At 38.6% G+C, this 14113-nt stretch overlaps 1 protein-coding gene across 1 annotated transcript; it reads right to left on the bottom strand.

Annotated features, from left to right (window-relative positions):
• Positions 1-1145: 1145 nt before the first annotated feature.
• Positions 1146-3023, bottom strand: LOC117318802. Its single transcript, XM_033873757.1, has one exon. It carries the CDS (start codon positions 3021-3023, stop codon positions 1146-1148), a length of 1878 nt encoding a protein of 625 aa, XP_033729648.1.
• Between the last annotated feature and the right edge of the window lie 11090 nt (positions 3024-14113).

Below are 14113 nucleotides of genomic sequence, written 5' to 3'. Positions count from 1 at the left end.
AAATAATATGGGATGTGTCGTACATATATATATATGTCAAGTAGTAATAACGACAGTACAGACAAGTAAATTGTCGAATTTTCGAGGCAATCTGCCCCTTTATCAAGACACGGGTAAATTACATACGATCACATATAGACATAGAACATGGAACAGTTACACAGATATAGTAGGTATAAACAAAACAAAAATCGTAATGTTGTGAAAATGATCCCCCTCGGCCGATACGTAATTCGCCGAGGGCCTATTATGATTAATTAGGAAACATCTTAGGTGGTGTACAGATGCTAAAAGTAAATGAACGAATGAATAAATAAATAAATAAATAATATAACTTAAAGGTTTAACAAAATAGCATCGCGGGTGGATTCGATGTGATGGCAGCGTGTGTTATGTCGTGAATGTTTTTGTTACTGGTCTTTTTTCCGATACGTACATTTCGTCCCGCGAATCTCGGCCCAAACAGCGGGAAGCAGTGACGATATCGGGTGGCCAATCCCATATTAAAATTAGTTAGTTTCAACGAAATTGAACAAATATTAAAATCATATAGATGTAATAGTGTGGAAAGGCATAATTTAGGCATTAGAAACCAAACAGAAAGGTGGTAGAAAGATCCTATTAGCGTAACGAAAACCGAGTGTCAGGACGACTCGTCACAAATCGAGAACATGGACTAATATAACTTATTCAACCAATCAGCTGCTGTTTCATGTAAACCAAGTCCCTAAGGAAAGTGTGTTTGTGGGGCCTGTATGGGTTGGTCTGATTAATAAACATATGGAGTGGGTGCTTCCTATAAGCGAGAATAGAGATGATTGGATTAAGGTTTGAAGAACAAACATATACATCCCTACTAAAAATAGGATGGCGTAGGACTACAGGTGGAAAAAGGGCGGGAATTCCCCAGATGGGGGTTTCCCCGTCCGTTGTAAGGTCCTATGATAGCACATGTGCTCCTATATGCTATGAACCTGTGCACAATATCTGTTGTGTGACGAGAATATCAAACTATAATGTGGAATAGATATTTATTCCGCCATTTTAACTCCAAATGAATGATAGAGGCGAATAAATCTGCAGTTTTGACATATAGTGAGTAGTTTCTATTGTGAGAGTCCCTCAACTACGCGACATGTGGAGGGTTATCTCTCATTCATACCGAGTGGGTAGTCGGTTTGTAGTTGGTTGATCCAATGTCGTTCCCTATTCAGGCGTTGCTGGTCATTCCAACCCCTGCAGTGGTCAATGGGGACAACCTGCATGTCGTGCCATGTGTGGCTCGGCATGTTGAAATGTCTCGCTACTGGTAAGTCCTGGCGTTTCTGTTTGATGGAACAACGGTGGTAATTTATCCTCAGATTCAGTTGTGTTTTGGTCTCCCCTACATACTGCATGCTACACTTGGCACACGTAATAAGGTATATTACATTGGCCGATGTGCAGGAGACTGACTGGAGGATGCGGTATTTCTGTCCATTAGTCTCACAATTGAATGAATTGGTGCTGTGAGTGTACGGACAGAGTTTACACCTCTTGCTGCTACATGTCTCGAAACAGCCAGTGGCTGAAGCATTAGATGGTGAAGGTAGATTACCACTGACTACCAAATATCTGATGTTTTTTGGTCTGCGGTAAGCTAGTATGGGGGGTTCCGGGAAAATACCCTCGAGTTTGCTGGACGACAACACGATGTGCCAGTGTTTCTGGAAGATTTTTGACAATGCGGGCATGCCGGGATGAAAGGTTACCACACAAGGTACTCTTCCAGTTTTCGGCCTGTCTTTGTATTCCAGTGTGCTGGCCCTGTCCAATTCTTTCACCCTATCAATTTCACGATCTATTAGGGCTGCGCCATATCCTCTATTGAGAAGATGGGATCTAAGCTCTACACAACGACGTCTGAAGTCATCGTCGTCGGAGACGATACGCCTGATTCTCAAAATCTGGGAGTATGGAATGCTCCTTGTAGTGTGGGGTGGGTGACAACTGGACGGGCGAAGGTACCGGTGAGTGTCCGTGGGTTTACTGTATAAATCCGTGTGTATTTCTCCGTTGACGAGTGTGGAACAGGTGTCCAAAAAAGTATTTTTCTCGTCGGAGATGTCGGCAGTAAACTTAATGGTCCGATGGAACTCATTCGCGAAACGAACGAATTCCTCGAGGGACTCTCTACCGGCTGTCCATTTGATCTCGATGTCGTCAATGAATCTAAACCAGCTGAGTGGTTTCGATGGGGCTTCTATTAGTAGCCTTGTCTCGAGATGGCCCATAAACACATTCGCGTAAGATGGTGCCATTTTGGTGCCCATTGCCGTACCACTAACTTGAAGATAGTGCTCTCCGTTGAATGTGAAGTTGTTCAGCGTGAGTACTAACTTAAGAAGTTCCACTAAACTATCTGTTGAAGGGTGCTTATTCCCCCGGGTGTCCCACGCAGAACGGCAGGCTATGATTCCGTCCTCATGTGGGATGTTGGTGTAGAGGGAAACCACATCCATGGTGACCAGGAGTGTGTCATCAGGTAGATTACTACATGGCGTCTTTTTAAGGTAGTACGTGGTGTCTTTCAAGTAAGATGGCAAGCTCTCGACATGAGATCTCAAGTGGAAGTCGATGAACTTTGAGATTTTTTCTGTGGGGTGGCCAATCGAATTGATGATGGGTCGACCGGGGTTACCAGCCTTGTGGATTTTTGGAAGGAGATAGAAACTCCCTGCTCGTGGGGAATCGCAGCGCAAGAATTCAGCTGTATCCTTGTCAATATCTCCTTTAAGTTGTATTCTGCTGATGGCGGCATTGACCTTATTAGCATGCTCCCCCGTTAAATCCTGATCGACTTTACGGTAGAACGTCTCATTCGACAATTGGCGATTGGCCTCCTGGATGTAGTCCTCTCTGTTCATGACAACTACTGCAGAGCCTTTATCGGCTGGTTTGATTACAATGTCAGTGTTGCGTTTCAGAGCCTGAAGTGCCTTGCGCTCACCCATCCCTAGGTTGTCTCTTTGGGTGTGAGTCATGGTGGTGTGATCGGATATCTCCTGTTTTACAGCATCTATGAATGCCTCCAGTGCTGGGACTTTACTGGGTGGAAGGGTTCCATGTGCTTTTTTTCTTAAATGGATTAACAGGGGGAGCCTCTGTGTCGGGGTCATCCGAGTCTTCATCTTTGGCAAAATGAACGCGAAGACGGAGTCGTCTGTAGAAGCTCTCCATATCCTGCACCAACTCTGCATTGTTGGGATTCCGTGGGATGGGGCAGAAATTCAATCCTTTAGAGAGAACTGAATTTTCTTGGGCACTCAGGGTGTGGTCCGAGATATTGACTACTGTGTTGACCGTTTGCGTGGTTCCCTTATGTTTGGGGCGTAGTCTTCTCTTTCGGGGTTTGTGGCTTGTTACTGGTGGAGTGATGTTCATCTCAGGTGGTTGGCCCAGATCGTCACGTTGGAATTTGTTAATTTGTTTTTGACGGAGGGAGGTTCGTCTTAAGCTCTCAAAATGGTGTATTTTTTGGACAAGCGGGTTCGTATCATAACCCGGTGCAGTTTTCAAATTGCTAAGATTCTGGGCCAGCCGTTTGTGTGCAATGGTCAGTTTTTTGCTGCATACTCCCTGTAAGTGTTGCAATAGTTTCAGTTGGCAAACATGTAGGATCCTATCGAAACGTGCTATGGCTGAATAAGACATAGTGCCAATGTTTGGTGAGCACTTGAATCGTAGGCCTTTAGGGACGATGTCTGCCTGTAGGTACGAGTTGTAATTAATAAGGTGGTGTTGTAAATTAACTACTCGTAGGGCCTCTTTCTTAGTTGTTTTAAACATGACTAAAGGATCCATTGTTGTCGTAACAGTGGCTAAATGTAAACAAGTGTAAACCGTAAAAATACGGTGGTATTGGGACAATACGGGTACACAGACAGACAACAGAATATTACGGTGATATTGGGACAATACGGATACACAGACAGACAACAAAAAATACTTAAATAAAAGTAACGGATTGGATAAACCGGATCACAACATAGGTAGCCTAGATTATGATGCGTATTACTTCGTGTGATAGATAGGGTCTAGTAAGTAATAACGACGGTATAAACCAATATAGGTACTGGATCCTAACAAACAAATGTTGGATGCGTATTACTAGAAATATATATGTGTCAAGTAGTAATAACGACAGTACAGACAAGTAAATTGTCGAATTTTCGACATGTACGAAATGTACGTATCGGAGAAAAAAAACAATAACAAAAACATTCACGACATAACACGCGCTGCCATCACATCGAATCCACCCGCGATGCTATTTTGTTAAACCTTTAAGATATATTATTTATTTATTTATTTATTTATTTATTCGTTCATTTACTTTTAGCATCTGTACACCACCTAAGTTTTTCCTAATTAATCATAATAGGCCCTCGGCGAATTACGTATCGGCCGAGGGGGATCATGTTCACAACATTACGATTTTTGTTTCGTTTATACCTACTATATTTGTGTAACTGTTCCATGTTCTATGTCTATATGTGATCGTATGTAATTTACCCGTGTCTTGATAAAGGGGCAGATTGCCTCGAAAATTCGACAATTTACTTGTCTGTACTGTCGTTATTACTACTTGGCATATATCTATTTCTAGTAATACGCATCCAACATTTGTTTGTTAGGATCCAGTACCTATATTGGTTTATACCGTCGTTATTACTTACTAGACCCTATATTATATATATATCTACAAAAGAGATGAAGTTAACTTTCTGATCTACCTGGGGCGCCAATGGGGAAGATTTTCTTAAATCACGCAACAAGTCCCCTGCTGGGTACACTTCGAATTCAATATCATATTCGCTAGCCAAGGCTTCTGATTGCATTACAGCCCATTGACCCTTGACTGATATAGTCGTGTTCAAAGCGTCGTGACCTGGAATCCCACGGTATCCAATCAAATCGCGTTCTACATTCAGACTTGGTTTCGCAGTCAATATATATTACTGCGTCCAGTAGAGAGCTACTTTGTCGAGTATGGAATTGCATTTTACATAAAAACAGTGACGTATGCTATTTTGGGAAACACTCAGTGTTTGATAAATTAACATGAAGTTATTGATCACATATCTCATCAAAATAACACACGTCTCCATGTGTGTTTGTTAACATAACGATGAAGTACACGTGTAAGGCTGGTTTTGATTGTTTGAAAATGTCATGCTTAAAGAGCAATAATTTCGAATAACCGCTTGAAGGCCAGAGCTGACGACTATATCGGCCGAGGGATCGTGGAGTGTAACGCAATCAGAAGACTTGGCTAGCGAAGGTGCTACATTGTGTGCGATCCCGCTCGTATATTCTTTCATTTAATACGACCTCTTGTAAACTAAGGCACATATATTCACCAAATAAACTTACATATACAAGAATGTTGCATAACTGCACCATATATCACCGTTCATTTCACGACAATATTCATTGCGGTTACTAAAATAATTTTAAAAAATCTATACCCAGGGAAAGATATATAACGACTGTCTATTTTACTATTTTGGAACTTCAAATTTTGATTCAAATTATTTACCTTGATGTGTTAGTGAATAGTGGAATACTTTCCGTTAAAATAATAATCATTTCGCAGAGTTTTATGTTTTTTTTAGATTGTATTGCTGGAAAATACAGAATCAAATGTGATCAGAGCTGTCATGCAAATTGTAAAGATATGTTGTGTGAACAGTCTACGGGAAACTGTATAGGTGAGTAATATATTTCTACCTTAATTTGGTGGTCAGTGGCGCAGTGATTCGCTCGTTTTGATTGGTTGACTATTTCATGTGTAAAGCACTATTTCATGTGTAAAGCTGCCGTTCAGGTAGGGCGTAAGAATTGTACCTGCTGCCCCCATTGCATGATCGTAAGAGGCGACTAAATTTGGGATCTTATCTTTTCTCTTCTTTCTTAACAACTTTCTTCTTCCTAATGTCTCCCTTGACACTGCCTCACTTTTGGCCTTTAGTTGAGCGTTCGCCCCTGTGAGGAAGGCTTTGGGTTCTGTCCCCTGGCCGAGACATACCAGAGTCTTTACAAATGGTAGTTGCTGCTCCTGCTTAGCGCTCAGCATACAAGGAGTGGGACGATTGGTTCGCCCGTTGTCAGTATAATGTGACCGGGTGGGGTGTGCTGCTGGGTGTCTTCGGCAGTATGCTTCAGTGAGGTAGCACTCTAAATCGGCAAAAGATCCGGCCTATCACAAGGAGACTTAACACGAACATACCGCAGCCTCCCAAAACACACATACGCACTCGCTACACGCATACATGTCGCACGCACGGGAGGCCGTCCTTAAATGACCTTAGCTGTTAATAGGACGTTGAACAAAATAAACCAAACCAAATCATGTGTAAAGGGCGCTTATTTCGAATAACTGCTAGAGGGCCAGAGCTGAGGACTATATCGGCCGATGTTTCTTGGAGTGAAACACAATCAGAAGCCCTGGCTAGCGAAGATGCTACATTGTGTGCGATCCATCTCTATCATTGATCACCATTTTCTATACACTAAGGCACATATAGTCATCAAATACACTTACATATACAAGAATGTTGCATATCACCGTTTATTTCACAACAATATTCATTGCAGTTACTAATATAATTTATAAAATCGATACCCGGTAAAAAGATTATGCCGACCCATTTTACCATTTCAGAACTTTTCTGTGTTGTTGAATACCTCAACACAACAGTAACTAGTGAAAGTGATAGCAAATTTTATAAAAAAGATGTACTTCCGGCACAATGATTTCCGTTTCTCTTAAAAATTCATTCATTCTAAACGTTGTTTACTTTTATTAGTTCTCATTATGCAATATCCGAATGCAAACAAGAACGTTTAGAACACGACATAAAACTTAAGCAGACGCAACGTGGAGACTGTTAATAATGTGACGTCATCAGAAAGATACTTTACATCAAAATATCAATGAGCTACAGAATAGAGTGCAGCATTGACTCCCGGCTATGACATAATGCTATCTAATTTAATATTTACATAATAAATTAACTATTAATTGTTAATTTTCGTTTTCTGTTGAAACATTAAATTACCTGGGATATCAATTCACATGGAAGAGCAATACAGTCTTTACACTATATTTTACAAATGTATCATTCAAATCTTGATGTTGTGCATAGAAGTCTACGATGAATTACGAACGAAATAATTGGTTATGGAATTCCTCAGACGCAACGCGTCCAATGTAAACATACCTGTCCTGCTAATTGCCTGAATAGTCTATGTGGGAAAGTCAGCGGTTTCTGTGACGGTCAGCAACATCTATTTTAAGATACAATATTTCTCTCTTAAATCGAGATGGCATTTTAAAGATTAAGAATTTCATCGAGACGTATATCCAATGTTAAATTTTAACATGAATAATACGTTCATGGTAATAATGAAAAATCTCAAAAAACAATAAAATACATGCAATGATACTTCATCTTCAAAATAATACTATCAGTATGACAATCAGTGTGTTTAACTCATACTGTTGAGGAAACTCAAAAGCCGTCTAAATAACCATTAGTTTAGGGACACTGGGTAGAAAATACACAGTACACGTATATACGAGTCACAGGTTATAACCTACGTCATGAATTGCCATTTCTTCATATTTTTATTATACTATATATCTTGTGCTAGTAAACAGTGGAATAATATCCGTTAAAATAATAATCATTTCGCAGAGTTCTTATGTTTTCAGATTGCATTGCTGGAAAGTACGGAATCACATGTGATCAGAACTGTCCTGGAAATTGTAAGGATATGTTGTGTGAAAAGTCCATGGGAAACTGTATTGGTGAGTTAAATCTTACTACCTGTGACATTGATTTGGTGGTCAACAAGTGGAGCATTGCATATCTCCACTTGTTCCAGCCACTGTGTTACCACTTATTTTAAATACTGTGTAATATGCTTGTCAAGTGGTGCTGTGTTACTTTACTTACACCACAGTGAATAATATCCGTTAAACCAATCATCACTTTGGGAAGGTTCCTATGATTTCAGACTGCATCCCTGGAAAGTACGGAAACATATGTGATGAGGTCTGTCCTGAAAACTGTAAGAATATGTTGTGTGAAAAGTCCACGGGAAACTGTATTGGTGAGTTACATCTATTTACTTGTTCGTGGATATAGTGGTCAAATGGGTTTTTTTTCTCTTTTTTTCTAAAAGTACATTGTATGATGACATGGCCATTTGTAGATTCTTTTGTAAAATTATCATTAATGAATTTGTCCAAAATGGGTCTTTATTTTCTAATAGTGTGTGATTACGTACTATTTTGACTGGCCACAAAGCAAATGTTGCATGTTTTGTAAAATTGTGATTTATAAATTTGTCATCAAATCTCCTAAACTTCATATTTTCTGTTAAACACTCTAATCAAGAAAACATGCACTGTTGTTTAAGTTGGACATAGAGTGTAATATATGTATTTTGTATTGTAGAGCAGTGATTTGGGGGGAAAAACACGATGTTTCCCAATTTGAAATATTTTAATTTCGCTTTGTGCAACATTGTGCATATATAATATAAAAAGTACATTTTTTCCAACATTATTTTCTTGTGTTGATGTAAGCGATCAGTTCAAATGTGTTTGTTTGGTATTTAAAATGCAGATCATTGAAATATTATATTAACGAAAAACAGATGACTTTCCACTGTTCAAGGAAACATGATGTAGATTTAGAATAAAATTTCATTTCATACTTGTACAAGTTTAGTTGATTATTAAAAAAATCATCTGACACAAATAAACTTTTAGTCATATCTATGCAAATTAAACACATTTTGTTTTCTATACTGGTTCAAATATATTTTTTTTATCTTTCTGGCATGTGTAAGTAAAGTTAATGCATTACTAATTATCATTTAAGTAAAATATTAAAAACAATAAATGATTGTAAATTTTAACCATTTAAGTTTTATTTTTTCATTAACATTTGGAAATTCTCATACTAATTTTCTAATAATTTACTAAAAACGTGAAGTGAAGCAAATAATCTAAACAGTGATCTTTGTGTAACTAACTAGAATTATTGAATATGCAAAATTAATCACATTGTTTGATGCCAGTAAATAGTTTGCTCATTTTGTAACAGATTGACATGGTTTTAAACTTTATCATTAATATCGAATACTGCATGAGCAGTTAGAAGCTGTAAATTACTTTTCAGTATATCACATATATTCCACAAATATACTTCTGCGTCATTGTACACGAAAAAAGTACATCTGGAAATTTCATTTAGATATCATTTGACACCATCAGTTTGACGAAAATTACACTAGTTCGGTAACAACCACACCATTTCGGTAAAAGTCACATGTCATAGCGTAGCGAGTGATGTAGGTGTATCGTATTTGTTGTGATTATAAACTCCAGTTATATCCTGTTTTGCACCAACTACTTATGTTCAGGTAACATGCATAGCTGCTAGTAAATGAGTTAAAAATATTATAAAAAACAAACATTTAAAATATTACACACAAACATGATATGTGTGTACAAATTCGCATAAATACGAGCAGCAAAGGGTGCAAACACGTGGTTCGTGTTTACAAATGGATGTGTACATGAATGTTAATGAAGGAAATGGCTAAAGATAGGACAAATACACAGTACTTTTGCAAAGTCATCTATTGTGGTTCGATGAGGTAATGTTTTGTCATAGTGTCTGTGAGTTGTCAGCAAGGTAACAAGTGTAACTTTGAACCTGTCAGCCTGTTGCGTCGACTGTCAATTTATCCCGCAGAACTTTCCAGAAGCAGGGCAAATTCCTCGTTCGACTCGACTGACACGGCATCCTTCGCACTTTTACATCTTTTAAACTATTTGCCAATAGTAATAAGTTTTTTTATGGCGTTTGCTATCTTGTGTCCTTGTTTTCTCGCCGATTGACCCGTTAGCAGATCACTAACTCCGGGAGTCGTGTACGCTATTTTTGTTTCTGTTCGTGCGCTTGTTTGCGTATGCTTGTAATAAGAGTCGTTTGCGGCGATTAATCATCGCACTTCAGGTTTAAGTCACACTTTCCAAAACTTTCATTTTTGAAAACTTCAGGCTTTGGATGTTGTATTACGCTAAAGTTGATGTATTTTACTAGTTGCGAAAACATTCAAGATTCCCGTATACTTTTGTTTTTATAGCATAAACTCATTTCAACGACGGAATGCCTTTAAATCGAAGCCAATGATGTACTTTCTAGCTCCCTTAAGTGCAGTTTGAATAGTTCTACAACATGACAAGAAAAGCATTTTTGAAATATTTTTATTTTTATTTCTCTTTGGTATAATAGAGAGAAACATAATTGTGGTCTGAGACCACATGAGTCGTTAATAGAAGCCGAATTAATTGATATGTTTTCAATATAATATGGTTAAATTGATAGCATTATATAACAATTTGAATTAAAATAAAACGCGTTTCACGAAGTAAATACATGCTATTTCATATACTTTCCAGATTGTGTTCCTCAGCAGTTCGGCATTGGATGTGAACAGGACTGCTCTATAAATTGTCAGGACCGATTGTGTGAGAAAGTCTACGGGAACTGTTATGGTGAGTTACAGTTTCTAACTTACCAGCGAATTCGTGGATTCATAATTCGTTAAATTTAAATATAGAATATAATCAATAGATTCACGATTATAGTGATCAATCTTGCTAAGTCAACAGGATGGGTTGAAAAACTTAATATTACTTAATTCGATTTATTTCTGGTATTTTGATACAAGAGTTCTAATAAACTAGTGTTTCTTATTAATTTCTCATTTTTTCTTGTACATTTTCCTGAATATTGATAATATTGTATGTATTGTTTTAACATTTTACAACCAATAAATAAAAGTCATTATGAACCTGTCAGGCTATTGGATCGAGTATCTCGCAATATCTCCAGAATACCTACTTATTCCTCATCTGACTCGACCGACGCAGCCTCGTTTGCTCTCTTCCATCTTTCCATCTAGTTGCCGATATTTATACGACATGCGCTATCTTTTTCCTGTCTGCACCAATACAGTACAACTGTTGTGACATATTAATAACAGGTATATAGTGTGTATTATACTAACAATGATTGATGAAGATTCCGCTTTGATCTCTATTAGACATATTTAGTCCTTACAAAGATCTGTCGAAAGTTTGTGTTCATTGGAAATGCTCATGTAGTAGCTGTAACAATACATTATCAGGTATCTGAAGCACTTGTTACTAAATATTTCTTGTATCTGAATGAGATTTTTATTTAGTTTGTTTTTGTGCGATAAACTATTAGGAGATACTGATTTATATCTTGAAAAAAGATCATGGATTTTCGTTGTCTACCAATAACAAAGAAATCTGATTATTATCATACTTATAACCACAGCAAATAAGCAAACACTGAAAACTTTGTGCTTGGAAACCTTATTTTTCGCCGTATTAAATCAGTTGAGATGATAAAGATGTTAATACTTTGATATTCAAATGACGACAAAAAGATGATATGCGTTAAAGTAGCTTTTGCTATAGAGAGACCTTATATTTTACAGACTGTATTCCTGGAAAGCACGGTACCAACTGTGATCAGAACTGTTCAGGAAATTGTAAGGACATGCTGTGTGAACGGTACACAGGATCCTGTACAGGTGAGTTTCTGTTTAATTTAAATTTTATACACCAACACAATCTAACGACTATGACTGAATGATATTGCTGATATATCATAAGATCGATTTAAGATCAGGCAACTTAAAGTGACATAAAAAGGATAATGTGTACAGTGTAACCCTGGCATCGCGGTCTTTTTTTTAGGAACAGTCTTTTTTTTGTATGAATGGTTGACGTATACGATGATCGAAAATGTGCCTACTGGTGTCAATATATTTTTAGGTCATCTGACCCGAATTATATAGTTATCGTGTTTCGTCCGTCGTCGTGCGCCATCTGCCGTCCGCCGTGCGTAAACTGTTCACATTTCAAACGTATCCTCAAGTTCCACTGGTGGGATTAAGCTGACACTTGCCTGGATTATCCTAAGATGGTCTTGACCAAGTGTTGTTATTTTTGGGTCATTCCGAAATCCAAGTAGGCCGCCGTGTTCGCCATCTTGAAAAAACACAATTCAAACTTCTTCTCCAGTTTCACTGGTGCCATTGAGCTGGCAATTGGTGATGATGTTAAGGGAGTCATGTTATATTCAGCCTCATCAACCCTTTGACATGGCAGCTATGTCGGCCGTTTTGTAACATGATTACGCAATCAGCACTTTCCTGAACATCATCTATTTCGAACTTCTTTCAAGTTCAACTGTTGGGATTTAGCTGAAACTTGTCTGAAATGATTGAGATGGTCCAGACCAATTGTTTTCATTTTTCGCATTGGTCCGAAATCCATGATGTCCGCCATGGAAGCAATCTTGAAAAACACACTTTAAACTTCTTGTCCAGTTCTACAGGTGCCATTGAGCTGAAAATTGGTGAGGATGTTAAGTTAGGGGATCCGAAAAAGTTTTATTATTTTTCAGCGCGTAAAACTTTGACATGGCAACCACAGCGGCCATTTTGTAACATGATTGCACAATCATATTTTGCCTGAACAACACCCATTTTGAATTTCTCAATTTCCATATTTGGGATTCAGCTCTTACATACCTAAAATTTCCCCGAGATGGTCCTCACCAAGTATTGTTATTTTTGGCTCATTCAGAAATCCCAGATGGCCGCTACGGCCAACAGTGCCAACATACTTGCTACTGAGTATGTATACTACAACAGTACCAGGGTTTTTAGAGTCAGATGACCGTGAAGGCCAATGGGCCTCTTGTTTCCATATTTGGGAAGCATGCCATCTTTTTATTATCAAATTTATTCTGAAAGACAGTGAGTGAACTTCAAATTGTTACTTATCAAAATACATCGACACAATAGTTAATGATTAAATGATATACATCGATAATGCTTTCCTATAATTTTTAGATCACCTGGAACGAAGGTCCGGTGAGCTTATGCCATGGTGCGGCGTCCGTCGTCCGTCCGTCCGTCCGTCCGTCAACATTTGCTTCAAATCGCTACTAGTCAAAAAGTTCTTATTGGATTTTGACCAAATTTGGTTAGAAACATCCTTGGCAGAAGGGGATCAGATTTTGCATAAATGGTGACTCTGACCCCCAAGGGGCCTGAGGGGCGGGGCCCAATAGGGGAAATTGAGGCAATTCCTTTAAATCGCTACTAGTCATAAAGTTAAGAATGGATTTGAACCCAATTAGGTCAGAAACATCCTTTGGGGAAGGGGAACAGATTTTGCATAAATGGTGAGTGACCCCCAAGGCGCCAAAGGGGCGGGGCCTAATGGGGAAATAGAGGTAATTCCTTCAAATCTCTACTAGTCATAAAGTTATAAATGGATTTGAACCCGATTTGGTCAGAAACATCCTTTGGGGAAGGGGAACAGATTTTGCATAAATGGTGACTCTTGACCCCCAAGGGGCCTGAGGGGCGGGGCCCAATAGGGGAAATTGAGGTAATTCCTTTAAATCGCTACTAGTCATAAAGTTATGAATGGATTTGAACCCAATTTGGTCAGAAACATCCTTTGGGGATGGGAAATAGATTTTGCATAAATGGTGACTCTGACCCCAAAGGGGTCAAAGGGGTGGGGGGGGGGGGGGGGGGGGGACTAATGGGAAAATAGAGGTAATTACTTCAAATCGCTACTAGTCATAAAGTTATGAATGGATTTGAACCCAATTTAGTAAGAAACATCCTTTGGGGAAGGGGAACAGATTTTGCATAAATGGTGAGTCTGACCCCCAAGGGGCCAAAGAGGCGGGGCCTAATGGGGAAATGGAGGTAATTCCTTAAAATCACTACTAGTCATAAAGTTAAGAATGGATTTGAACCCAATTTAGTAAGAAACATTCGTTGGGGAAGGGGAACAGATTTTGCATAAATGTTGACTCTGACCCCCAAGGGGCTAATGGGGCAATAGAGGTAATTCCTTAAAATCGCTACTCGTCATAAAGTTATGAATGGATTTGAACCCAATTTGGTAAGAAACATTCTTGGGGGA

The sequence above is a fragment of the Pecten maximus genome, unplaced genomic scaffold (genome assembly GCF_902652985.1).
Source record: "Pecten maximus unplaced genomic scaffold, xPecMax1.1, whole genome shotgun sequence".
Taxonomy (NCBI): domain Eukaryota; kingdom Metazoa; phylum Mollusca; class Bivalvia; order Pectinida; family Pectinidae; genus Pecten; species Pecten maximus.
Note: the sequence above shows the minus strand (reverse complement) of the source record. Positions and strands in the feature narration are given on the sequence as shown.

Excerpts from the sequence above, each read along its gene's own strand:
- LOC117318802 (XM_033873757.1), bottom strand. The coding sequence starts at position 3,023 with ATGACTCACACCCAAAGAGACAACCTAGGGATGGGTGAGCGCAAGGCA.